Source organism: Hypanus sabinus, chromosome 21 (genome assembly GCF_030144855.1).
Source record: "Hypanus sabinus isolate sHypSab1 chromosome 21, sHypSab1.hap1, whole genome shotgun sequence".
In the NCBI taxonomy this organism is placed as follows: Eukaryota; Metazoa; Chordata; class Chondrichthyes; order Myliobatiformes; family Dasyatidae; genus Hypanus; species Hypanus sabinus.
Genome location: NC_082726.1, coordinates 7,662,180 through 7,687,414, shown reverse-complemented (window position 1 = coordinate 7,687,414; position 25,235 = coordinate 7,662,180). Strand labels below are relative to the sequence as shown.

Genomic DNA, 25,235 nt, shown 5'->3' with positions numbered 1-25,235 from the left:
TTTACTCTACTGTAGCGGTTCCTACTGTCAGAAGCACCAAAGATTGCAGGGAGCTCGCGGCTTTAAAATATGGAGGTAATTTTGTCAGAGATCTTATATACCCTGACCACTGGGCTTGGTTGAAATGCAGACTAGGCCTCAAACCACAGGGTTGCCTGTAGCAGCTACCCCGGGGAGGGGGGGTGGGGGGGGGGGTGAGGGAGAGACGCTGAAGGCAGTGTGGGAGAGAGAATAAGTGCAGCAGGCATGCTGGAGTTCATGCTGATTGGGGACTGGCCCCTCCTGTCAGTGCTGCCCTCCAGAGCTTGCAAAATGGAAAACAATCTGGGTTGCATTCATTTGTGGTCTGCAGTGGGCTTGCACTAACATCCAGGCACTACCAGTCCACAGGACATTGGCTATGTTATATTTTACCTGTATGTAACCGTATGCTTACTGCTATCTTTCATGGGCTATATGTGCCTTCTGCTGCGTATGACTGTTGGTACTGTGTTTTGCACCTTGGCCCCAGAGGAATGCTGTTTCATTTGGCTGTATTCATGTAAGGTTGAATGATAATTAAACTTGAATTTGAATATCCTTGACATCCCCAATTTCTTACAAATGGAAGGGGTAGAAACGTGTGTTTTACTGAATTTGAAGCAGCAATCTCACAGCTGCCAGGTAATAAAGGAGTTTTGAGCAACACACAGAACATTGGACCCTCTGCGAATGGCCCAGCTCCTGAGATCAGATTAAGAAACACTTTGAAGTAATCGAAACAACTTTAATGCATCTCAGTGATGCAAGTCTATTGCTCTTTTGTGGACGCTGTTGGAAATAAGAAGGTTTTCTGAAAGAAACAGGCAGCTCAGGGCAGCTGACCTTGCCTCCATGTTAATTGTTAAACACACACCCAAGCTTCATTCCATCCAACTGAACGGGTCTAAGATATTTTACAAACTCTCCCAGGAGGGCTGGAACCTGGAACTGCCCTTCAGAATGCAGCCACACCAATGGGCAGGAATCAAAACATTTGAGGACAAAATGACGAATGGCAGGTTTGAACCCAGCAAACTTTTGTTTATGGAAGAGATTCATCAATTTAGAGGACACAGTGGAGACAGGCAACTCTGCATTCCTGTATCTTGATGTAGTGTGTTCATTTCTGGTCACTTCATTATTGGAAGGACGTGGAAGCTTTAGAGAGGGTACAGAAGAGATCTCCCAGAATGCTGCATGTCCTTTGAGGACAGGCTGAGCGAGCCAAGGCTTTTCACTTTACAGTGAAGGAGAATGAGAGGTGACTTGTTAGACGTGTACAAGATGATAAGAGTTGACAGCTAGAGACATTTTCTTCAGAGCTGATATGGCTAATACAGGAGGGCATAATTTTAAGATGATTGATATAAAGAATAGGGGAGGTCAGAGGTCTTTTTTTTAAATGCAGAGTGCGTGAAATGTGCGTGAAAAGAAGAGGAACTTTGCGACCATGAGACAATGTGTTTGGCAAAGTATTTTGAGCTATATACCTACTTCGAGTGTTTTGCTTGCGTCCATACCCATTCCAAGTATTACGCTTGTGTCTATGCTTATTCCGAGTATTTCGCATGCTTAGCTATGCAATAGCCAATCAATCGATGAATTTGAATCGGTAACCATATTTGCCAATATAGTACCCTGCTTTTGGGTATAAGTATGACCTTTGTAAACCGACAAATTGGGAGTTGGCTACCTTACGCCCAAAGTGCGAGGGGCTGCGAACTCCTCTCTGAATAAAAACCGTTTCAGAGGTAATTTCGTGTCTCTGGTGTTTTTCCTCAACTGAGCAGGTTAATAATTTCAGGTTGACAATTTGGCGAGCCAGCCAGGATCCGGTGTAAGAGATCGGCGGGCAGGTACAAGCGGGTTGAGATGGAAGGGCCCTCCGAGAGATTTTTCTCGGTCTCTCTCTCCCTCTCTGACTCCCTGTTCCGACCCCTTCGGCTCCAGCTGACCATCCTATGGCCTCCACGGACAAAACTGAGAACCTCAGTCAGGAGACATGGATAACAGGTAAGAATTGCATAGAGTTTGGGGCTCGAGTCCCCTAGTTTAAGAAGTTGGGGTTAGAGGCCCTGAATAGAGTTTGGGGTTTGAGTCCCCTGGTATAGGAAGCGGGGTTAGAGCCCCTGCATGGGGTTTGGGGTTGGAAGCTCTGGAGCAATACATATTTAATTTGACTAAGGTCTGGTTCCAACATCTAACTGAAACTGCATCCTGCCGTAGACTGGTTGTTAAGAGCAGAAATCTGCCAGGCGAAGGTCAGGACACTGAAGTGGATGCGAGAGTAAGTTACCAAAATGAGCCAGACTCTGGATAAATCAGGACCAAATACACCATTATGGAAAATGTGTAAAGAATTCCCTGAAAACGAGACAGATTTATGGAGACTGAGTGCGCGGATGAATAAGAAGTCGGGGAATGAATTTTGGCCATTAGGGGGAACCTGGGATCTTGAGAAGTGTAAGCGAGCAGAGGGACAGGTGTGTCTCACAGAAACGGAAAGATCTAATTACGCGTGGTATACCATGACCAGAAGACTTAATGAGCGCTCCCGCCAGACCTCCTGGGAGGTGAATGCAAGAAATAGAAAGATATCCATCAATGATAGTGATGGAAACCCAGGGGGTGGCCGGTACTGAAGGGCTAATGTGAAATCCACGATGAGCAGCACAGGGTTGATGATCATAATGTAAAACTTGGTGATATAAGGCCGGCACCGGATACGACTGGGCTGCAGACCCTATTTGACCCTAATGAGGACACTGAGGAGGAGGAGGAGGAGGAGCAGCAGGTCCCCGCCTGGGGGGGGCTGTGAATCCCGCCCTGCTGTACCTTCGGAACATTCCGCTCCCCCGTGCCCTTGATCCATGATCGTTCCCCCCCCCATGCACTCCCGACCCCAAGTCCACGGTTCACCGACCCCATTGCGGCCCGTACCCGAGCTAAAGCCAGGAAAGGGGACACACAAGTTACTAAACCTGCGACCCCTAAGAGCCGCATGGCTCATAAAAGGACTACAAGACGGAACCCCTACGTGGGTGACGGCCCATTGATAGACCCCCCAAGGGGACGAGTTTGACCCTGACTCAGACCTTATCACCTCCAGTGATGATACTGACCCCGAGGATAATCCTGACGCAGCCCTTGCTCGGAAGTACCCCGACTGGCCCTACCCCACCAAATATCTGGGTAGATCTAAGCCCCCCCACCCGACAGATGCCAATGCGAGAGGTCCCTAACCCTCGTCACAATCCAGCCCAGGCTGAGGATGTTGTGCAAAATCTCTTGACGGTTTCTGTGTATACCCCCTGGAAGCCCAATGAAATGCTGGTAGTGATGCAGGGCGCCTCAGACAGAAAGCAGAAGCCGGAGGAATTTATTGAATATTTGCTGAGTACTATTAAGATCTACAGGGCGATCCCAAGGGATCTTTTTAGTTTCCCTGCATCAACCAGTGACGGTCTACTCTTCCCATGCGGTAACTGCCTTTCTAACCACACACCAACTCAGCATCTCACTCAGGCGAGACTCAGCCACTATGAGATTGCTCTTCTCCATAATCCGTTGCTGACGTTCGCCTACTGCACCACACTTAACCCCGCGACCTTTGTGGATCACCTGCCCGACCTTCTATCCGAGCCTCCCCACTCCTGCGTAGAGCAAAACCACTTCCTCATTTCCCCGCGGCCAGACCTCCAGGACATTGAGTTAGACAATCCGGACCTGATACCTTTTGTGGACGGCTCGTCCTCTGTCTCCCCGGACGGTGTCCGGCAATCAGGTTTTGCCCCACACACCACCCTGGAGGCGGCAGCCTTCCACCCACCAGTCTCAGCCCAACAGGCTGAGCTTTTCGCCCTCACTCGCGCATGCATCCTCGCCTCAGGTCAGACAGCCAATATTTACACGGATTCACGCTATGCATTTGGCACTCTATGGGTGCAGCGGGGCTTCCAAACGTCGGCTGGCAAAAGCATTGCCAATGGCCCCTACATTGACAATTTGCTCAAAGCCATCCAACTCCCCGGTAAGCTTGTTATTATAAAATGTGCCGCCCACTTATCCGATGACTCTCCCGTTAGTAAAGGCAATGCCAGAGCAGACCTGGCAGCCAAGCAAGCCTCCTCCTCTAAAACAATAACTGTGGATTCGGCCCCATGCCTTCTGCCTGCCAGGCAGCCGGCTGATAGCCCAGGCATATCCGACATCGTGCGATTACAGGGGACGCCCCTGCGACAGAAATTGATGTTTGGAAGAAACATGGTTGTATTATTAATAACGCAACGGGCCTCTGGCAGACCCCAGCAGGTCAGACTTGTATTCCTGATACTCTCCTGCCTGTCCTGGTCAACCGCCTCCACTCTGACACCCACCTCGGCCAGGAGGGAATGTGTATGTTGTTGTTAAAAACACAGTGGTCCCCCAGTTTGAATGAGGCAGCGGAGAGACAGGCAAGGGGTTGCTTAATTTGCCATAAAGTAAACCCAGATAAATCTATTAGATGTGATAAAGGGTGCACCCCAACCCCAGCAGGACCGTTTGAAACATTACAAATGGACCTAAGGTGAATTGTTATATGTACTGTTTGGTTATAATCGACGTCTTTAGTAAATGGATTGAAGCCTTCCCCACAACGAACAACAAGGCTTCCACGGTAGTGCGAATACTGCTGAAAGAAGTTATTCCTCGTTTCGGTATCCCACAAAGACTCTCATCTGATAACGGCCCGCACTCCATTGGGAAAGTAAACAAAGAACTTTGCGAAATACTAAAGATTGAACAACAATTCCACTGTGCCTACCACCCCCGAGCCGCAGGAATCGTGGAACATGCAAATGGCACCCTGAAGGATAAACTAACTAAATTGACCCTTGAAACAGGACTAAATTGGCTTAAAGTCCTTCCCCTGGCACTGTATCACATGTGCCTTACACCTCAAACCGGTACTGGGCTAACTGCTGCTGAGATAGTTTACGGACGCCCGAATAGAACCCCATGGGGCAGTGACGAAAACCCCCCGCCAATACAAGTAGATCTACAAATGACGGGCGAGGAACTGCAGTGTTACCTCAAGCATTTAACTTTGTATCTTAAGTCCCCACACACTCGGGTGAAGGAAGCCTCAAGACCTGTTCCTGACAGAGAAGGCGAGTGGCAGGGAGCAGAACCAGGAGGCTGGGTGTCGATAAGGAACTGGGATCGACCCAAGCTGGGAGCCCGGTGGAAAGGACCGTACCAGGTCCTCCTGCAGACCCCCTCTGCTGTCAAGGTGAAGGGACAAGAACGTTGGATTCATCTGAGCGACTGCAAGCGCTGGACCCCGGACTCGCTAGACACAACAGATAAATGAAGGGACTGATAAACGGACTTGATTGAACTGTTGTGTGTTTAAATTCCTTTTTCCTTGTGGTGCCACATCGTTGAAACTGTACTTTGGTAATGGGAGGTAGAATGCTCTTGGTTATCTATATTCTTTTAGGGATAGTGGGGTACAGGACAGAGGTTGAGGGACAACTGGATGAGGAACTAAAACCCGTAAAGAGATCAAAGGGGGGCATTTCAAGGCGGAAAAAGGATTGGTGTTTCCCCAAAGGCCCCACCCTTGGAAGATCCTCCTTGGGGTTTATAAGTGATAACTATTTCCAAAACGAGCACAAACGACTGTATGGCACTACAACCATCGTTTGTTATCCCCACCCCACCAGTGTCTCCTCACTATTTACCATTTTCCTGCACTGGAACGGGTTGATCAGCCCTTCCGATGTGCCCCTGCCAGCAAAACATTGCCTGAGGGAAAGAGGGTGGAACTCACCTATGACTCTTCCTCAGCCCTGGTCGCGGACTGTTTATTCCCCCTGTCCAACGGGTGGACGAGAAAAGATCTCGGGTGGGAGGGGAATCCCAAGCCCCCGAAGGGTGACAGAACAGGGTGGGGGTGTTCAGACGAGTACGTCTCGAATGACGTCGCCTGCCTCTCCAAGCCCTGTGGGAAAAGGGAGTGTCACCCCACCAAGGACTCCTTAGGGATCTCCTGCTCTTGACATGAGACAAAGTACCAGTCCCTGGCCAAGGGGGTGCAACTTCTTTGTGGGGAGGGGAACCGCACCCACCTCTGAGTCAATGATCATGTACTCCTACGACCTAAATATCACAGGAGTATCAAACGAGTGTACGCCTCTGCCGGTATAGGAAAATGGAGTGATGCCATACACCTAAAGGGTGAGAGTTGCACTGAGACCATGTATACCCTCCCAGGATATTTTTTCTTCTACAACAGCATTGCCATCAACTTCCTGGAGTACCCATACCCTTCCTCGGTGGCCTATGGCACCCTCCTTCCCACCGCGGTCCCTTGCCCTGGAACTTGGGGTCCCTCATGCCGCCCACCTGGGAGGTACAAGAGAGAGGTCTCCTAAGAATTTTGTGCAGATCAGCAAGTCCTGACCACCCTAACTGCAGGTCAGGTGGCCAGATACGGGGCAACTGGCTTTTTCTCTTTGGGGGCATCAGGAGCCGCTATGGAGGCCCACAATCGGAACTATCTGGCCTGTGGTCTCATGAGCCTCGGGAACGCCACCAGGGGAGCATTAAGATTCATCACTGACAGCCTTAACCAACTGAGGCTCTTCTCCATGCAAAACCGCTATGCACTCAATTACCTCCTCGCCAGGGAGGGAGGGCTCTGCGCTATCGTAAAGGACAAATGCATAATGGGGCTAGACGATGCTACCGCCAACATAACACAGTACATGAACAAAATAGATGAACAGTTAGGATCCATCAAGGAAGGAACAGGTTGGGCAGGATAGGGGGATTGGGGACTAAGTGCGTGGAAGGACTGGTTGATCAATGGGGCTATCTACACGTTGACAGCCATTATAGGGATTTTTGTCTGTATTGCCATTGTCAGATGTGTTCTGAACTGCATGATGGCCTCGTTAGGGGACTTGCTGCCGGCTAAGCCACTGATGGTAGTACGGGCAACCGTCGAGGCCACCGAACCCCTCGAACCTGCACCAGAGGATTTTCACGATATTGATGAGTGATCATTTCATGATCACAGGAGGGAATGAGAATGCGAAGAGGGTAAGGGGTATGTGTAGAAGGGGTGGGCGTGGGGTACATGTAGCAAAATATGTAGACAGGACCAGGGAGAGAAGGAGGTATTAGGGAAGTGTAGGAGAACAGGGAAGAGGTAGCCAAAATAAGATGCCATACAGCATGAGGCAACCACAAAGAAGAGGAACCTTGCGACCACAAGACAATGTGTTCGGCAAAGTATTTTGAGCTATATACCTATTTCAAGTGTTTTGCTTGCGTCCATACCCATTCCAAGTATTACGCTTGTGTCTATGCTTATTCCGAGTATTTCGCGTGCTTAGCTATGCAATAGCCAATCAATCGATGAATTTGAATCGGTAACCATATTTGCGAATGTAGTACCCTGCTTTTGGGTATAAGTATGACCTTTGTAAACCGACAAATTGGGAGTTGGCTACCTTACGCCCGAAGTGCGTGTGGCTGCGAACTCCTCTCTGAATAAAAACCGTTTCAGAGGTAATTTCATGTCTCTGGTGTTTTTCCTCAACTGAGCAGGTTAATAATTTCAGGTTGACACATGGAGGTAAGAAACATGAAGGTCGATGCGGGAAAGATTTGCTTTCATCCATGTGCCTATCTTAAATGTCTCTACCATCACTCCTGGCAGCACATTTCACACACCCATCACAATGTGTAAAGAAAAAAAACTCTCTCGAACAATCTCTCTATACTTTCCTCTAGTCACTTTCAAACTATGCCCCTCGTACAAGCCATTTCTGCCCTGGGAAAAAAAAAGGTGCTGGCTATCCACTCGATCAATGCCTCTTATGTTCTTATACACTAACTTCATTAAGTCTTCTCTCATCCTTCTTCACCACAAAGAGAAAATCCTGAGCATGACCAACCTATCCTCAAAAGTTATGTTCTCGAATCAAGACAACTCTGCATTCTCTTTAAAGGCTCCTCACCTAATAATGAGGTGATCAGAAATAAACATAATCCTGAAAATGTGATCTAACTGGAGTTATAGAGAGCTGCAAAATTACCTCGTAGTTCTTGAACTCAATCACCTGACTAATGTAGGCCAACACACCATACACCTTCTTGACAAACTTCGCGCAGTGTTTCAGGGATTGAGGGATGCAAACCCCAAGATTCTTCTATTTCTCCACACTGCCTAAGAGTCCCACCATTATCCTTGTACTCTGCCTTCAAATTAGACTTTCTAAAGTGAATCACTTCACACCTTTTCAGATTGAACTCCAGCTCTGCATCCTATCAATGTCCCAATGTAAACTTTGACAACTGACACTATCCACATCACCAATGACCTTCACATCATCTTCCATTTTACTATCCCACCCTTCCATTTCCTCATCTCATCATTAAAATATGAAACCAGAAAGAATGATCTGCTGAAGTCTCTTGAATCAGTCGACAGTTCAGCACGATATTAACTGGACATAATGCAAGAGACTTAAAATTGAATCACTAACATTACACAGGGCACAAACAGGCTGGATGAACTCAGCAGGTCGGGCAGCTCCGTTGAAATGAGCAGTCAACGTTTCGGGCCAAGACCCTTCGAAGGATTCTTCGAGTCCTGACGAAGGGTTTTGGCCCGAAACGTTGACTGTTCACTTCAACGGATGCTGCCCAACCTGCTGAGTTCATCCAGCTTGTTTGTACGTGTTGATTTGACCACATCATCTGCAGTGTACTTTTGTGATTACACAGGGTACGTCCAACCACACACTGTCTTACCGTCTCCAGCTGGTATCTGGTGGTGGTGAAAGGTAAACTGATCCGTACGGGGAACTGTCAAAGTACATACATTAAGGAAAAACTGAATTTTAACATCTGTTACAACTAGTTTTAACATCATCATACATTTCACACAATTCAGAAGGACAAAAATGGGAATCCAGAACTAAAGTTATTCCTCGCCATCTGTCTTTTCTGAGGCTGTGCCCTCTGGTCCTAGACTGACCCACATCCTCTCCATGTCCACTCTAGAAAACATTCAAAATTCAAAGTAAATTTATTAGCAAAGTACATATATATCACCCAGATACAACCCTGAGATTAATTTTCTTGTGGGCATACTCAATAAACCCATAATAGAATAATCATGCAGGCACTCTTTCTAGGTATTTTAATATTTGACAGGTTTCAATGAGATAACACCCACACCAAACTGGGAACCTAATGATTGGAGGTACGTAAAAGGGGTATGTTAGAGGTAGATGATAATCAAGGGTTAATTTACAAGGAGAGGATACACAATGTAGGGTGTACTTAATGGATATTTGATTAAAGTTTACAAGATTTTAGGGAGAAAATAGTAAGATGGAGAGAAAATATCCACACAAAACAAGATTAGGATTTGGGGATATGGGTGAAAGTTAAATGTCAGGCCCTTCATTTTTGGGGAAGTATGGTGATGCTTGCTTGGCCTGTGCTTCTCTGCAGATTAAAATTCTTAAATTTAAGGCAGAAAGTTATCTGTTACATGAAGTGAGAGAGGATGGAGGTTAGCACTCAGTCAGAGATGAACCATAAGGCCATACAATATAGGAAAAGAATTACACCATTTGGCCCATTGAGTCTCCTCTGCCTTTTCATCATAGCCGATCCATTTCCCTCTCAGCCCCAATCTCCCACCTTCTCCCTGTAACCCTTCATGCCCTGACTAATATAGAACCATCAGCGTCTGCCTTAAATATACCAATGACATGAACCATGATCCTGTAAAATAGCAGGACAGCCTGAGGAGGTGGAATGACATCTCCATGTTCCTAAAAGCTTTGTCAATAAACAACAAAGATATTTTTGCCAGGAATGTTTGAAATTACTGTGTAGAGGGAGCTTTATTCTGTACCCAATTGATTCTGGTCTACATTGGGAGCATTTGACAGAATGGTGTAGAGCAGAATTTAACCTGCATCCAATCCATTCTGAATACCCTGGTGACACTTGCTGGAAGGACATTGAGGGAGTTTTATTCTACACTCAGTAACTATAATATTAGGTACGTCTGTACACCAGCAATGCAAATATCCAATCAGCCAATCATGCAGCAGCAACTCAATGCATAAAAGCTGCTGACGTGGTCAAGAGGTTCAATTGTTGTTCAGACCAAACATCAGAATGTGGAAGAAATGTGATCTAAGTGACTTTGACCCTGGACTAATTATGGTTTGTGGATTATTCTTTATTCTGTGTCCTGTCCAGTCCATTCTGACTGCCTTGGGAACAATGCTAGAAAAATGTTGAGGGAGCTTTATTCAATACACAGTATTGTAACTGCCCTGTTTGAGTTTGGATTTACTTCAGGAGCAGAGGCACCATTGCGAGCATTATAACTGGTTTGTATCACCGTCTGGTATGGAGGGGTGACTGCACAGAATTGGAAAAAGGCTACAGAGGGTTGCAAACTCTGTCAGCTCTATCGTGGGCACTAGGCTCCCCAGCATTGAGGATACTTTCAAAAGGCGAAGTCTTAAAAGGGCAGCATCCATCATCAAGGACCCCCATCAACCAGAACATGCCCATCACTACGGAGGAAGTCCAGGAGCCTGAAGACACACACTCAAATGATTCAGGAACAGCTTCTTTCCCTCCGCCATCAAATTTCTGAATGGACGAATCCATGAATACTACCTCACAACTACTTTTTTTTTTCTCTTTTTGTACTATTTTATATATTAATAAACAAGAAATTTCACAACGTATACCAGTGACGTTACATTTGATTCTGATTCTGTTTTGCTCAAGCACAAACCTTTTTCTTGCAGACCATGCATCCACACCTACTCAGGAACACAAGGAATTACCAAAATCCAAGCCCAGGGGTGGTTTGTACACAGCCCCAATTCCAGATACAAGCCCAGGGATGGTTCATACAAAGCCCCAATACCAGATACACACCCAGGGAGGGCTTGTATACTGCAGGTGTTGGTAATCTAGAGCAATGCTAGAGGAATCTAGAAAAATGCTAGAGGAATTAAGCAGGTCAGGCTGCTTCTCTGGAGGGGAAAAAGCAGTCGATGTTTTGAATCAAGACCCTTCATTGACACTTACGAGACCTAATGTAGGGTTTCAGTATAAAATGTTGGCTATTTATTCCTCTCCATAGATGCTGCCTGACTTGCTGAGTTTCTCCAGCATTTTGTGCACCTTGATTTAACTTCTCTTCCAGAAAGTAGTTATTTACCGACCAAACTGATTCACTATCCTGGATCTGAGCTAGCAGGCAGACAACTCATCATCAAAGAGCAGAGCAGGACTGACACTTTACCAAGCAGAAAAGGTGGCTTCATAAACACCAGTTCTTCTGGTGTTTGACTAGGAATCAGAGTTGTGGGGATTTTCTGTGTTATTGGCTCTACTCTTGAGGACAAGCAGTTGCCCATGCAACAGGCTCCCTGTCTCCACACAACTGATGAATCCAAAGGAAGGACAGAAACAGATACAGTCTGGCATCAGCAACATCAGAGAAGTTGCCAGTTAGTGTTGATCCCAACACAGGACTGCCTTAGGGACTCCAGCTCTGGATTTTTCCTCAGGATTTTCTCCCAAAGACTTCCCCAGTGGATAAAGCTATAAGGTCGTGAAGGTTTGAGGCCAGAGTTTCTCTTCTCCGAGATAAGCTGCCAACCATGGCTGACAAGCCCCATCTGCCTGAATTGACTGGTTTTAAGGTGAAAATAACCTGCCTTTGCCCCTTCTCCTGTTTACAGAAATGGTTCTGCTGGGTGCAGGACCTGGACTTGGCTGTCAGAGGCCATTTGGGGGCCTTTGGGGGCATTTAATAGATAGTGGGAGCTTATCCTCATTTCTCCAACACCCCACAACCCCAGCAATAACGACCTGATCACAACCCTCCGAACACCCCACCACCACGACCCCTGACACCACCTAGATAAGACAACCTTAAGGAAACATCCTGCGAAAAGACTAACTACCTACCCACTCTATGCCTCTCTAACTTACATACTTCTGTCAGGCAGCCCATCAAATTTTGACACTCCGGGGAAATTCTGTCACATTTCCAATCAAGGTAATATCCTGGTGAAACTCTTCTGCACCATCTCCAAAGCTTCCAAATCCTTCCTATGGTGTGTGGACCTGATCTACACACAATACTCAAAACACGGACAGATTTATACAGCTGCAATGTAAGTAATTTCAGCAGTCGAATATTTTAGAATCCTCCAGGATCCAAGTAAAACGTTATGTTTCTAGGACCATCAATTAAATGGAAGCGTGGGAAGAGACAAGAAAATGGTCAAGGATATTTGGCGTCCGTGTTTATCCATTGGAGACTGACGGCGGTGAGGAGACATTAAGTGACTTCGATCACGTTGAACCCTCTCCACCAAACCATGATGTCGTGTTCCTCGTGTAGAATCTAGCGTTGGATGCAACAAACCCTGACGGAAAGAGAGAAAAAATAAGTTTTAAATGTTGCCCACCATCATTCTATTCATAGACCGGAAGATCTAAGACAAAGAAGCAGAATTAGGCTCTTTAGCCCATCAGGTCTGCGCTGTCATTCAATGATGGCTAATTTATTTTCTCTCAACTCCATCCTCTTGCCTTCTTCCCTGTAACGTTTGACGCTTATCCTAATTAAGAACCTAACAAACCTCTGATTTAATTATACTCAATGACTTGGCTTTTATAGCCATCTGTAGCCGTGAATTCCACAGATTCATTACCCTCTGGCTAAAGAAATTCCTCCTCATCTCTGCTCTAGAGGGACGACCTTCTATTCTGAGCTGTTCCCTCTGGTCCTAGACTTTCCTGCTATTCAAAACATCCTCTACCTGTTCACTCTATCTAGGCCTTTCAATAGTCAATAGATTTCAATGCGATCCCCCTCCCCTCAAACCCTTGATTTTCTGAACTCCAGCAAGTACAGGCCCAGAACCATTAAATGAATGGTTAACCCTTTCATTCACAGGATCGTTTTGGTAAACCTCCTCTGGACCCTCTCCAACGCCATCACATCCATTCTTAATGTGTCTGATCAATAGGTCACCATCAATCCACACTGCAATACCAGTTTCATCAGATGACAAACTCAATGCACTGACAACATGACAGCTACTTCAGTGCAGATGGACAAACTTCAGTGAAACACCACTCAGTCAGGCATAGGATCAACTACCTGTACCTATACAGCAGCTGAAACAGGAACACAAACTGACATAATTTTACCTCAAAAGTCAGGTATCTGGATCGAGGATCAAACAGAACAATTTTAAGGAGCATCTTAAAGGAAGGAAGTAATGTAGAGAGATTGAGAGAGGAAATGAGAAACCCTAGGATGGGTGCAAACAGTGGAATGAGGAAAATACTGGAAACACTCAGCAGGTCAGGCAGCATCTGTGGAAAGAAAATTGGAGTCAATGTTCTCGCTTCATGTTCATTGTCATTCCTGGGAATGAGGAAATCAAGTTAGTTTCCAGCAGCACTGAAGACCGGGGAAAGGTGAGTAGAACAAAGAAAAGGCAAGAGGAGGAAACACACCCCAGTCCTCAGTGAGTGATCAGAAGTGGAAAGAGTTAACAATTTCAAGTTCCTGGGTGTCAACAACGCCGAGGATCTGCCCTGGGCCCAACAACGATCGACAGTGGCTATATATTTCATAAAGAGTTTGAGGAGATGGTACATTACCAAAGACGTTCACAAAATTTCTATAGATGTACCGTGGAAAGTACTCTAACAGGCTACATCACTGTTTGGTATGGTGGGGGGACATTCCATGGGATCAAAATAAGTTGCAGAAAGTGGTAAACTCAGTCAGCTCCATCATGGGCACTACCACACTCCCCACCCCAGCATCCAGGACATCTTCAAGGAGCGATACCTCAAAAAGGTGGCGTCCGTCGTTAAGGATTCCCATCACCTAGGACATGCCCTCTTCTCTTTGCTACCATCAGGGAGGAAGCATAGGAGCCTGAAGGCACACACTCAGGAATAGCTTCTTCCCCTCCGCCAACAGATTGCCAGGGATGCTGTTGCAGTTCACTGATCTCTCCCTGGCATCATGTGTGTACGTGTGTATATAAATAACTATATTTACACAAACACACTCACACTCAGTCCTTACTGTAATTTACAGCTTTTACTGTAATGTACTGCTGCTGCATCACGACATAGGCTGGTGACATTAAACCTGATTCTTATTCCAATTCTGAAAGGGAGTATCTATGATAAGGCAAGGCCAAATGAGTCAAAATGGAAGGAAGATTTTATTTTGTCTTCAAGTGTTGGGAAAAGTAGGTCAGTGGAAGATGCCCACCAAGGCCGTCTCTACTACCAGAAAACGAAAAACTGTGCCAAAATCATAGAAAGGTGTCATAAGCATAAGAAATTGTACAGATGCTGGAAAACTTGGCACCTTGGTTCACTGGAGAAACTCAGCAGTTCAGGCAGCATCTATGCAGGATAATAAACAGTTGATGTTTTGAATTGAGACTCTTCATCAGGACTGGAAATGAAGAGGGAAGAAGCCAAATAAGAAAGCAGGGGGTGAAGGAGGAGTACAAGCTGACAGTTGTTAGGTGAGAACAGGTGTAAGGCAAGGTGGGTGAGTGAGGAAAGGGGAATGAAAAGAGAAGCTAGGAAGTGACAGTTGGAAGAGGTAAAGTGCAAAGAGATATCAATAGATGAGAGGCCATAGATTTACAGAAAGAGAGAATTGCTTGAATTTAGAACAATGAAACTTAATTCTGATGGAGGATCTTGTTCAGACACATTAATGACAGTGTCATGATTTCACCTTCTGATTAGAATCAGAGATGGAGCCCTGACAGAAAATGAACGCAAGGAACAATAGATGAGTGTCACACAACACAGTCTATTGTTGCACTAACCTCTCTATAGTGAGCAAAAGGAGATGCAGGGATGCTATTGCAGTTCGCTGAGCTCTCCCTGGCATCTTATTGTTCTGAAATGAAAGACTGTCGTCATTACAGTCCTTCAGTTCGCAGCTGGGGGGGTGGGGGGGCAGCCGAGAGCCTCAGCCAACCCGTCCGGGAATGCGTGTCCTCATTTAACACCGGCATTCAACAATTACAACACTGGCCGACTCCAGCTACTGCTTCCGTCAAGTGATTGAAAAAATTCTCTCTGATGCTTAGACTGAACAGGCTGGTGTCACTTAGACCAAAGCCTCGGAATCAGGATCAAATCAGTGTCAGGCTTAATATCACTGGTACATGTTGTGCAATATGTTGTTTTGGTGCAGCAGTACTGCACAACACATGACAAAAAAATTACATTCAGAAATATATATATTAAATAAGTAGTGCAAAACAGCAGCAAAAAAGGGAAAAAAAAGTGAGTTGGTATTCATGGGTTCATTGTCTATTGAGAAATCTGATGGCAGACAGGAAGAAGCTTTTCCTGAAGTTGAGTGTGTGTCTTCAGCTGCTGGCATCTCCCCCCCACCCTCAGCCGTTGATGGTAGCAACAAGAAGGCATGTCCCGGATGATGGAGTCCTTATGATGGATGCTGCCTTTCTGATGCAGCACCTTTTGGGGTCCTGGCCTTCATATTGCACCATATCACTCTTTCACACTCAGTTTTACACTTCTATCATGAAGGACCCACATCACCCAGGACATGCTTTCTTTCCATTGCTACCATCAAGGTGGAGGTACAGGAGCCTGAAGACACACAATTAACATTTTAGGACAGCTTCTTCCCTGCGGCCATCAGATTTCAGAATGGACAATGAACCCATGACGCTAGCTCACTACTTGCACGTCTTATTACTTTCTAATTTCATTTAGTAATTTTATCATGTACTGCACTATACTACTGCCGCAAAACAACAAAGTTCATGATATATGGTGGTGCTATAAAGTATGTGAACCCTGTAGCATTTTCTCTATTTCTATGTAAATATGACCCAAAATGTGATCAGATCTTTATGCAAGTCCTAGAAATAGACAGGGAACTCAATTAATTAAATAACACAAAAACATTTATAATGAGAGAAAAATGATCCAGTATTGCATGTATTTGTTGGGGAAAGTATGCGAACTCTGGGGTAATCCCTTCAACAAAAGCTATTTGGCAACAGGCGTTCCAATCAATGATTTGCAGTTGGAGGTGTGGGTTGTAGAGCTGCCCTGCTCTTAAAAAAAAGATACACAGAGTCAGGTTACTGACAGAGCCTGCCCTTCTCAAGAAAGATCTGTTTATGTACACCGCGTCTCAATCAAAACAACTCAGAGGACTTTAGAAGAATTGTAGAGATGTGCAGAGCTGGAAAAGGCGACAAAAGACCTGAGTGTTCATTATTCCACAGCAAGAGAAACTGTTTACAAATGGAGGGAACCCAGTATGGCTGCTGCTCCCCCTATGAGTGGGCATCCTGCAAAGATCACATCAAGAGCACAACATGCAATGCTGACGGAGGTGAAAAAAGAACCCAAGGGTAACAGCAAAAGACCTGCAAAACAAGATCTAGAACTTGCTAAAGTCTCTGTTCATATGTCCACTATAAGAAAAACAATGAACAAGAATGGTGTCTGTGGAAGGATACCACAAAGGAAACCACTGCTCTCCAAAGCAAGCAAACAAACAAACATTTCTGTATGTCTCAAGTTTGCAAAAGACCACGAGGATGTTCTACAATGCTTTTGGGACAATGTTCTGCAGACAAATGAAACAAGGGAACTTTCTGGCAGAAATGCACATTGCTATGTTTGGAGGTAGAAGGGCACTGCACACCCACACCAATACCTCATCACAACTGTGAAGCATGGTGGAAAGAACATCGTGGTTTGCGGCTGCTCTGCTGCTCACGGCCTGGACAGCTTGCAAATGTCGATGGGACAATGAATTCAACATTCTATCAAGACATTTTACAGGAGAATGTCAGGGTAGCAGTCCGTCACCAGAAGCTTAACAGAAGTTGGATAATGCATGATCCAAAAGACAAAAGTAAACCAACAACAGAATGATTTAAAAAGAAGAAAATTTGTGTTTTGGAGTGGCCGAGTCAAAGTCCTGACCTTAATTTTATAGAAATGTTGTGGAAGGAACTGAAGCGAGCAGTTCATGCAAGGAAACTCACCAACATCCCAGAGTTAAAGCAGTTTTATAAGGAGGAATGGCCTAATATTCCTCCAAGTCAATGTGTAGGACTGATCAACATTTACCATTGACTTGCACCTGGACCATAGTCCTCCATACCCCTCCCATCCATGTACCTATGCAAACTTGTCTTAAATATTGAAATAAAACCTGCATCCACCACTTCCACTCGCAGCTCATTCCACTCTCACCACCGAGTGAAGATGTTCCTCGTGTTCCCTTTAAACACTTCACTTTTCATCCTTAACCCATGACCTCTAGATCTAGTCACACCTAACCTTGTTGGAAAAAGCTTACTTGCATTTATCCTATCTATACCCCTCTTAATTTTGTGCCCCTCTGTCAAATCCCTCCACATTCCCCTACACTCTAGGGAATAAAGTCCTAACCTACTGAAGCTTTCCCTATAGCTCAGGTCCTGAAGTCCTGGGAACATCTTTGTAAAATTTTCTTTGCACTCTTTAAATCAATTACAAACCAAAGAGTGCACACAATGCTGACTCTCCCAGTGAGATGCCCCCTGTGGCTCAGATTGAATGGGTAGTAAATATGAAGCTTTCTCCAGCTGACAACACTAAGATCCATTAGGACAGCACAGCAACAACTGGAGATATTGAAGTGATCAACCCTTACAATGTCAGCGCCTCCTCATTGGGCACAGAATGCACGAGGCTCAGTAACCTCTGAAAGCGCAGACAACATTCAGAGCAACACCAATCAAAGACAGTCCTGGACTAAATGCCACATCACAAAAGATTCCCCAAAGGAATAGAACTTTTATCTTAAAAGCCAGCATCTTTGGAATATGTTTGAAAGAGAATAAATCATTGAATCCAGTTCATCAGCGCAGCTTCAGAACAGAAGGGCACCCCTCATGAACAGATATGAGCAGGTATTTCTTAAGCCCGAGAGTGGTAAATCTGTGGAAATCATCACTACAGATAGTTGTGGAGGCCAAGTAATTGGGTATATTTAAAGTGGAGGTTGATAGGCTCTTGATTAGTCAAGGCATCAAAGGTTATGGGAGGAAGGCAGGAGAATGGGGCTGAGAGGGATAATACATCAGTTATGACAGAATAGTGGAACAGACTCAATGGGCTGAATGGCCTAATTCTGCTATTATGTCTTCTGGTTTTATCAGTCATACCTCAGCCGGTTCAGTCATGGCCCTAGACTAAATGTTACAGAGGTTTAGGTGTGATGACACTGATCATGTTGGCAAAGATTTACCAATAGAGGGCAAATTCCATTTCCTAGAGGACACTGAACCAAAAATATTGGGTGTGTCTAGAACAATAAGTCATAAGTTGAAAGGTGAAACGTTTAAGGAAAAACCTCAGAGGGTGGTGTGAGTATAGAACTAGCTGTCTGAGGAAGTGGTAGATGTTCATTCAAAGAGGCTCAGGGCGAGACGTGGACGAGAGAAGTTTGGAGAGATATACGTAAATCTTCCCTCGGGTATAATGACCAGACCCATGCACAGAATTAGGACAGGTTTCACATAGTGAGAGCACGACACGTAGTGTAACAGTAAGTGAATCACTTTACAGTTCCAGCAACCCAAGTCCACTTCCCACTGCTTCTTTTAAAAAGAAGTTTGTACACTCTCCCATGACTACATAGGCTCCCACATTTCAAATGTGTACAAATTAGTAAACTGTGGTCATGCTAAGTCAGCACTGGAAGCAAGGCAACACTTGCAGACTGCCTCAGCTCAGCCTTGGACCATGTTGACACAAACGACACATTTCACTGTACGTTTTGATGTACATGTGACAAAAAGTTCATCTATTACTTGTACTAAAAGGTCACATCCTTCCTATTCACTTACCCAGCAAACCAATCACAGTCAACTATTGCATCTACCTCTCCATCATGAGCAAGCTCACTCCCCACATTCAGATCACTGACGGGGCCCAGCATCGATGCCTGTAGAGCACTCTAAACTAAAAACAAGCCATGTTTTTCCTGCTTCACTTTCTCCATTAACCTATTCTCAACACATGTTGGGAAATTAAAGCTGCAACAACATCAGCCCTCTCAAAAAGTAAAACATTTGTAGGAACTCCGTGTACCAAGCAACATCTGTGGGAGGAAATGGACAGTCAATGACTCAGGTCCAGACCCTCAGAACCAGAGGGGATAACTTCACTCACCCAAACACTAAACTGCTCTACAACCTATGGACTCACTTTCAAGGACCCTTCATCTCATGTTCTCAGTATTTATTGTTTGTTTATTTTTTTTGTTATTTGCACAGTTTGTTGTCTTTTGCTCTCTGGTTATTTGTCAGTCTTTCATTGATTGAGTGCAAGTGTGTTTCTTGCACTTACTATAAATACCTGCAAAAAAATTAATCCCAGGGTTGTGTATGGTGACATACAAGTACTCTATTAATAAAGTTACTTTGAACTTCACCTGCAGTTTTCAAAGACATCTACTTCTCACTTATGCAGTTGGAGATTCCCACCTGCTTCATAAGGGCATCAACCAGTGTCCAAGAGGAGCAGGATGAGCAGGGTGGCAGCCAGTTGCACTCTCATCTACTGTGATGAGGTACTTTGAGACGTTGGTCATGGTGGGAATCAACTCCTGCCTAAGCAAGGACCTGGACTGACTGCAACCTGTCTATTGTCACAATAGGTCTACAGTCCCACTGGCTCTCCACTCAGCCTTGGACATAGCAGTATCCACATCAGGTTGCCGTCTATTGCCTACACCTTGGTGTTCAACACCATTATACCCTTTAGTACTAATCAATAAGCTTTGGGTGGCAAGATAACGTGGTGGTTAGTGTAACACTACTACAGCGCCAGCAACACTGGTTCAATTCCTGCCACTGTCTGTAAGGAGTTTGCATGTCTGTAAGGCTTGAGGAGATTTGGTGTGCCACCAGATACTCTTGCAGATTTCTACAGATTCTGACTGGCTGAAACACCGCACAGGATTGAAAGAGACTCCGGAGGGTTGTATACTCAGCCCGCTCCAACACAGCCACAACCACCCCCAACGCCCGCCATTGGGGTAGGACCTCAAGAAGGTGGCATTCATCAGAGGACCCTCACCATCCAGAACACGCTCTCTTCTCACTGTTACCATCAGGGAGGACGTACAGAAGAGTAAAGACTCACACTCAATGCTTAAAGATGAAAGATAAGCTTTGTTTGTCACATGTACATCAAAATGTCAAAACAGGTGAAATGCGTCTTTTGCAATAACAACTAACAGGGTCGGAGGATGTGCTGGGGGCAGCCCACAAGTGTTGCCATGCTTCCAGCACCAACATAGCAAGTCCACAACGAACTCACCCTAACCCATACGGCTTTGGAATGCAGGAAGAAACCAGAGCACCCGGAAGAAATCCATGTGGTCACGGGGAGAATGTACAAACTCCTTACAGACAATGGCAGGAACTGAACCCCAGTCATTGGCATTGGTAATAGTGTTAGGCTAGCCCCCACTCTGCTGCTCCTCCAACTTCTTCCCCTTGCTATCATAAATAAATGGTCCATAAACCCTACCTTGCCAATCCCCTTTTGTACTTTTTTTTAAACTGTAATTTATAGCAATTTTATGTCTTGCACTGTACTGCTGCCACAAAAATAACAAATTTCACGACACGTCAGGGATAATAAACTGATTCAACAGATATAACTTTAATAATCTGTGTGACACATTGTCAAAGGCCTTTTGAAAGTCAAAATACACATCAATGGCTCATCCTTATGTATTCTGCTTGCTATACATTTTTGAATAGATTTATTAAACATGATTTCCCTTTTAGCAACAATGCCCCATTCTATTAGCATTCTCCAAGTGCGCTGCCTCTAATTCCTTAATAATAGATACCAGCATTTTTCCAGCAGGGATGGAAGTGTAGCTGAAACCAAGATCACGATTGTAGTGAATGATGGAACAGACTCAAGATACTGTGACTTGCTCCTGCTGCTTATTCACCCAGGTGTAGAAGACCGTGAACAGTTCTGATCCTGAAGGCGCCATTTACTCATTGGACTATTGGAATTGAGAGAAATAAAGTCACACACAGCCTCAGGGTGTACTGATGTGTGACGCAGCCTGCCACTTACATTTGAAGTTATCAGTATTTGATGTATGGACTTTGGCAACCAATTTGTTCACAAGATGCCATGAAGAGAACATAGAACATGATAAAACAGTACAGGCTCTTTGGCCCATGACATTTTGCTAACCTTTCAACCTGCTCCAAGATCTGTCAAACCCTTCCCTCCCACCCTGGAACTTGAAAACAAACCTTACAGATAATTGTGACTGCAATATCAGCAAGAAGCTACCAAGCATGTAGAGCAGGATGCCACAAAAGGGTGGTAAGATGCAAGGACGACAGAGGAAAAAAAATCTTACATAGAACACAAAATCCAATTGAAAAGAGTAACTATTGAAGCTAAAATACAGAACACTGAACAGTACAGCACTGGAAAGACCATTTGGTCCACAATGTTGTGCCACTCTTGATGTCAATTCATGCCGAATGTCCTCTTCCTCTGCATCATCCATATCCTCCATTTCTTGCACATTAACATGTCTATTGAAAAGCCTCGAACTCTACCAAACTGCCTGATTCCTGGTAACACATTCCAAGCACCAACACTCTCTGCCCCTCACGTTGCCTTTAAACCTCACCCCCCACCCAATCCACCTTAAAAGCAGGTCCTCTGTTGTATGACATTTCTACACTGAAGAAAAGAATATAAATAGATACAAATTGGAATGGAAAGAAAACTAAAAATGCTCAGGTCAGTCGGCATCTGTACAGAGAGGAAAAGCTAAATCTACAGCTCAGTGATCTTTCAATGCTGTCCAAACGCCTGAATGTTTCAGATGTTTCCTCCTTCTCCTTCACGGGCTCTCAGTCACCCACCAGAATAGCTCGGTGTGTTGGTAAACTCATCTCAGCAGAGGAAAGAGGTGGGGCACAGTTTACAACCCCAAGTAAAAGCCCCCTCCAACAGGCTGCAAGACTCTGAATATCGGATCAGGTTTTCGACTTCCTGAGTGGGATTAACAAAAGAGTAGAGAACAGGAACAGGAACCTGGCCACAATGTTGTACTGAAACATTTAAATTAGTTATCAAATATCCAACTAAACTAATTCTTTCTGCCTACACCTCTTTCGGTATTCCTGGATGTTCATGTGCCTCTTGAATGCATCTATTATATCTGCCTCCATATTCCATGCACCCACTACCCTGTAAAAATAACTGGCACACCTCCTTTGAACTTAAATGCATGCCCTCTGCTTTTAGACATTCTGACCCGTCTGTCTACCCGTGCCTCTCATTATCATATCAGACTTCCCCTCAGCTCCAGAAAGAACAACCTACGTTTGCCCAACCTCTTCTTGTAGCACAAGGGCTTTAATCCAGGCAGTATTTCTCTTTTGCACTGTCCTCAAAGCCTCGACATCCTTCCTAGAGTGGGGTGACCACAACTGAATGCAATTCTCCAGCTGTGGCCTAGAGAGAGTTTTATAAAGCTGCGATGTAACTTCCCTCAGTTCCTTGAGTAATAAAGGCAAGCTTGCCATACGCCCTCTTTAAAAGTTGAATGGCAACTTCCTATTGCCAACTGAATGAAATCACTGGGGGAGGCAACCTGGCCTCAGTAAACAACGGTAAACAAAAAGCCATCAGTTTCCAGTGCCTTTCAGGGCAGAGGCTGGAGTGTTGAAATCCCAGCAGCCGACGCTTACAGATATTTCGATAATTAACTACTTACCTTGACAGAGAGACGTGACGTGGAGATACAGAACACAAACAGAAAGACCTTGAACAGAACAAGCGAGCAGGCAGGGAGGACAGTAAACACAGATAGAGATGACACAGCTTGATCACAGTTACCTTCTCAAGGACAGCAGCTTCTGACTTAAAACCCAACAGCATTATCCTGTCGATTAAATTCCGCCAATGTCCCCTTACACAGAGAGCCAGCACATAATGGGCTTCCTTCACCCAGTCCCCACGTAGTGCAGGCCTAATGGCATTTCTTTGTGAACGTGCTGGCTGTTTGTCAAGCAAAAACTCAATGATTTCCTGATTGGTTCTCCTGCTCTCTGGCCCTGATCTGTTGTTAGGAATTAACTGCATGAATAAATGGCTACCTACCTAGAGGACAAATCCTCCTCTTGTTGAGCTCAAACTTCTGAGCTCGTAATGTCAACACAGCTAACTATATTGACTTCAGGCAAGCAACCACAGTAAGATTAGCTTTATTTATCATGTACATCAAAACATAACCGCAAAATGAGTTGCTTGCATTAACAGCTAACGCAGTCTGTAGGTGTGCTGGGGGCGGTATGCAAGAGTTTCCATGCTTCCAGCTCCAACACAGTTTATTAACGTAACATACATCGTTGGAATGTGGGAGGAAACCAGAGCATGTGCAGGAAGCCCACAAGGTTACAGGGAGAATGTACAACCTCTTTACATACAGCATAATAAAATCACTCAACAATGGTTTAATGAGTATACCCTCCAAGATAAGCAGACACTTTAACAGCAACATAAAGGCCGGTCACGCAGCTCAGATTAACCACTCCCTGTGTACACACACACTTGCTCCGTCCACCTCTTCAGTCAATGAAAATGGCAAACAGTAAGTTTCTGACTGAGGAGCCTTTCCTCAGTGGGCTGCGGCACCATGCTGTGGCCCAATCCAACCGGTCGGTCTGTTCCGATCTCTCAGCAGGGCAGTAACCTGAGACCCCTTATTATACTGCATGTTCATTGAACAATTCATTACAGCTCATTGTATCTGCACCTTCCACCAACTGGAGTACCATGGTTTTGTTGATGAATATCAACAGGTTCTTCAGATGCTGGAAACATCGAGCAACACAAACTAAATACTGAAGGAATCCAGCAGGTCAGGTGGAATGGTAGCCAGGAGGGAAATAAGCAGTTGATGTTTTGGGCCAAGGTATTGGCCCAAATAGTCTGCCTCCACCAATGCTGCCTGACCTGCTGAGTTCCTCCAGCACTTTACACGTTTCCCCAGTCAACACAAATGAACAAGTTCTTGCCCAAACGCCATCTCGTCTGACACTTACTCCATCTGAAGTGTTAATTAAAATCACACAGAGCAGGAACACAATGTCAGTGATACAACAAAACTTGTTTCATATTTCATCTAAACTGTCTACCTACCCTCTGGTGCTCCCACCTCTATTCGCTGTGACACAGCAGGGTGGGCAGTGCCCAGTGCAACTTCATGGCTTCTGCCTTCAGGTACAAGCCCTAATTGAGAGGGTCAGCGAGTCACTTTATTGTCACACGTCAAACCAGCTTATTTATGGCATCCTTCAGTACAGAAAATCACTGACAAGGCTTCACAGAAGCAACAGTAGAATACAGTTTGACACAGAAGCAAATTAGGGTACATGACCAAAAAGGCCGTTCAGAGGGGTATTTTTAAAAAACAGGTGTTTTGAAATCAGGGAAAAAAAACGGAGATTTGACAGAAAATTCCAAAACTGACATGCCTGCAGGGTGCCTTGGGACTGTGACTCTGGACATCGCTCCCATGTACAGCTCGCAAAGCCAGCGTCAATCTCCCAGCTCCACACAGAGTGGGGGTGGGGGGGGGGGGGGAGGAGACAAACCACCTGTAAGCAGCATCCTCAGCTCTCACTGCCCCACTCTCCAATTCCAGCTCAGGTATTCCGTGCCTGCAACTTCGTGCCAGCTCGACTTTTCAGATTCAGTTTCATTTATTTATCACTTGCACAGAGAAAGAGGGTGTCCAGGGAGGGGTAGCACACTGGTGAAGGGGCTTGTCATGTCCATTCTGGGGCAGCTCATTCACCTCCAGTCCCCAGCGGACACTCAGCTCTCACCTGTGGCTCCAAGAGGCTGTTTGAATGTAACAGCGACCACATCCCAGTAAATCTCTTCAACAGGCATCAGACCTCGGTGAGATAGGGACACGCGAAGTCACGTGTACAATGAAATGGGGCGTATGGGGATGTCCAGGAATGTGAAGTCAGTTCCAGCAGACCTACAGTGAGATCCAA

General features: G+C 45.3%; 1 protein-coding gene across 2 annotated transcripts in view; it reads right to left on the bottom strand.

Annotated features, from left to right (window-relative positions):
- Positions 1-25,235, bottom strand: part of crtc3 (CREB regulated transcription coactivator 3) — a 139,102-nt gene that overhangs the window by 66,952 nt on the left and 46,915 nt on the right. For both annotated transcript variants that reach the window (XM_059945902.1, XM_059945903.1), the window contains exons 3-4: positions 12,366-12,500; positions 8,830-8,891 (exon numbers count right to left, since the gene is read on the bottom strand). In XM_059945902.1, the coding sequence (XP_059801885.1) occupies positions 8,830-8,891; positions 12,366-12,500 (197 nt within the window). The remainder of the gene's footprint in view (positions 1-8,829; positions 8,892-12,365; positions 12,501-25,235) is intronic.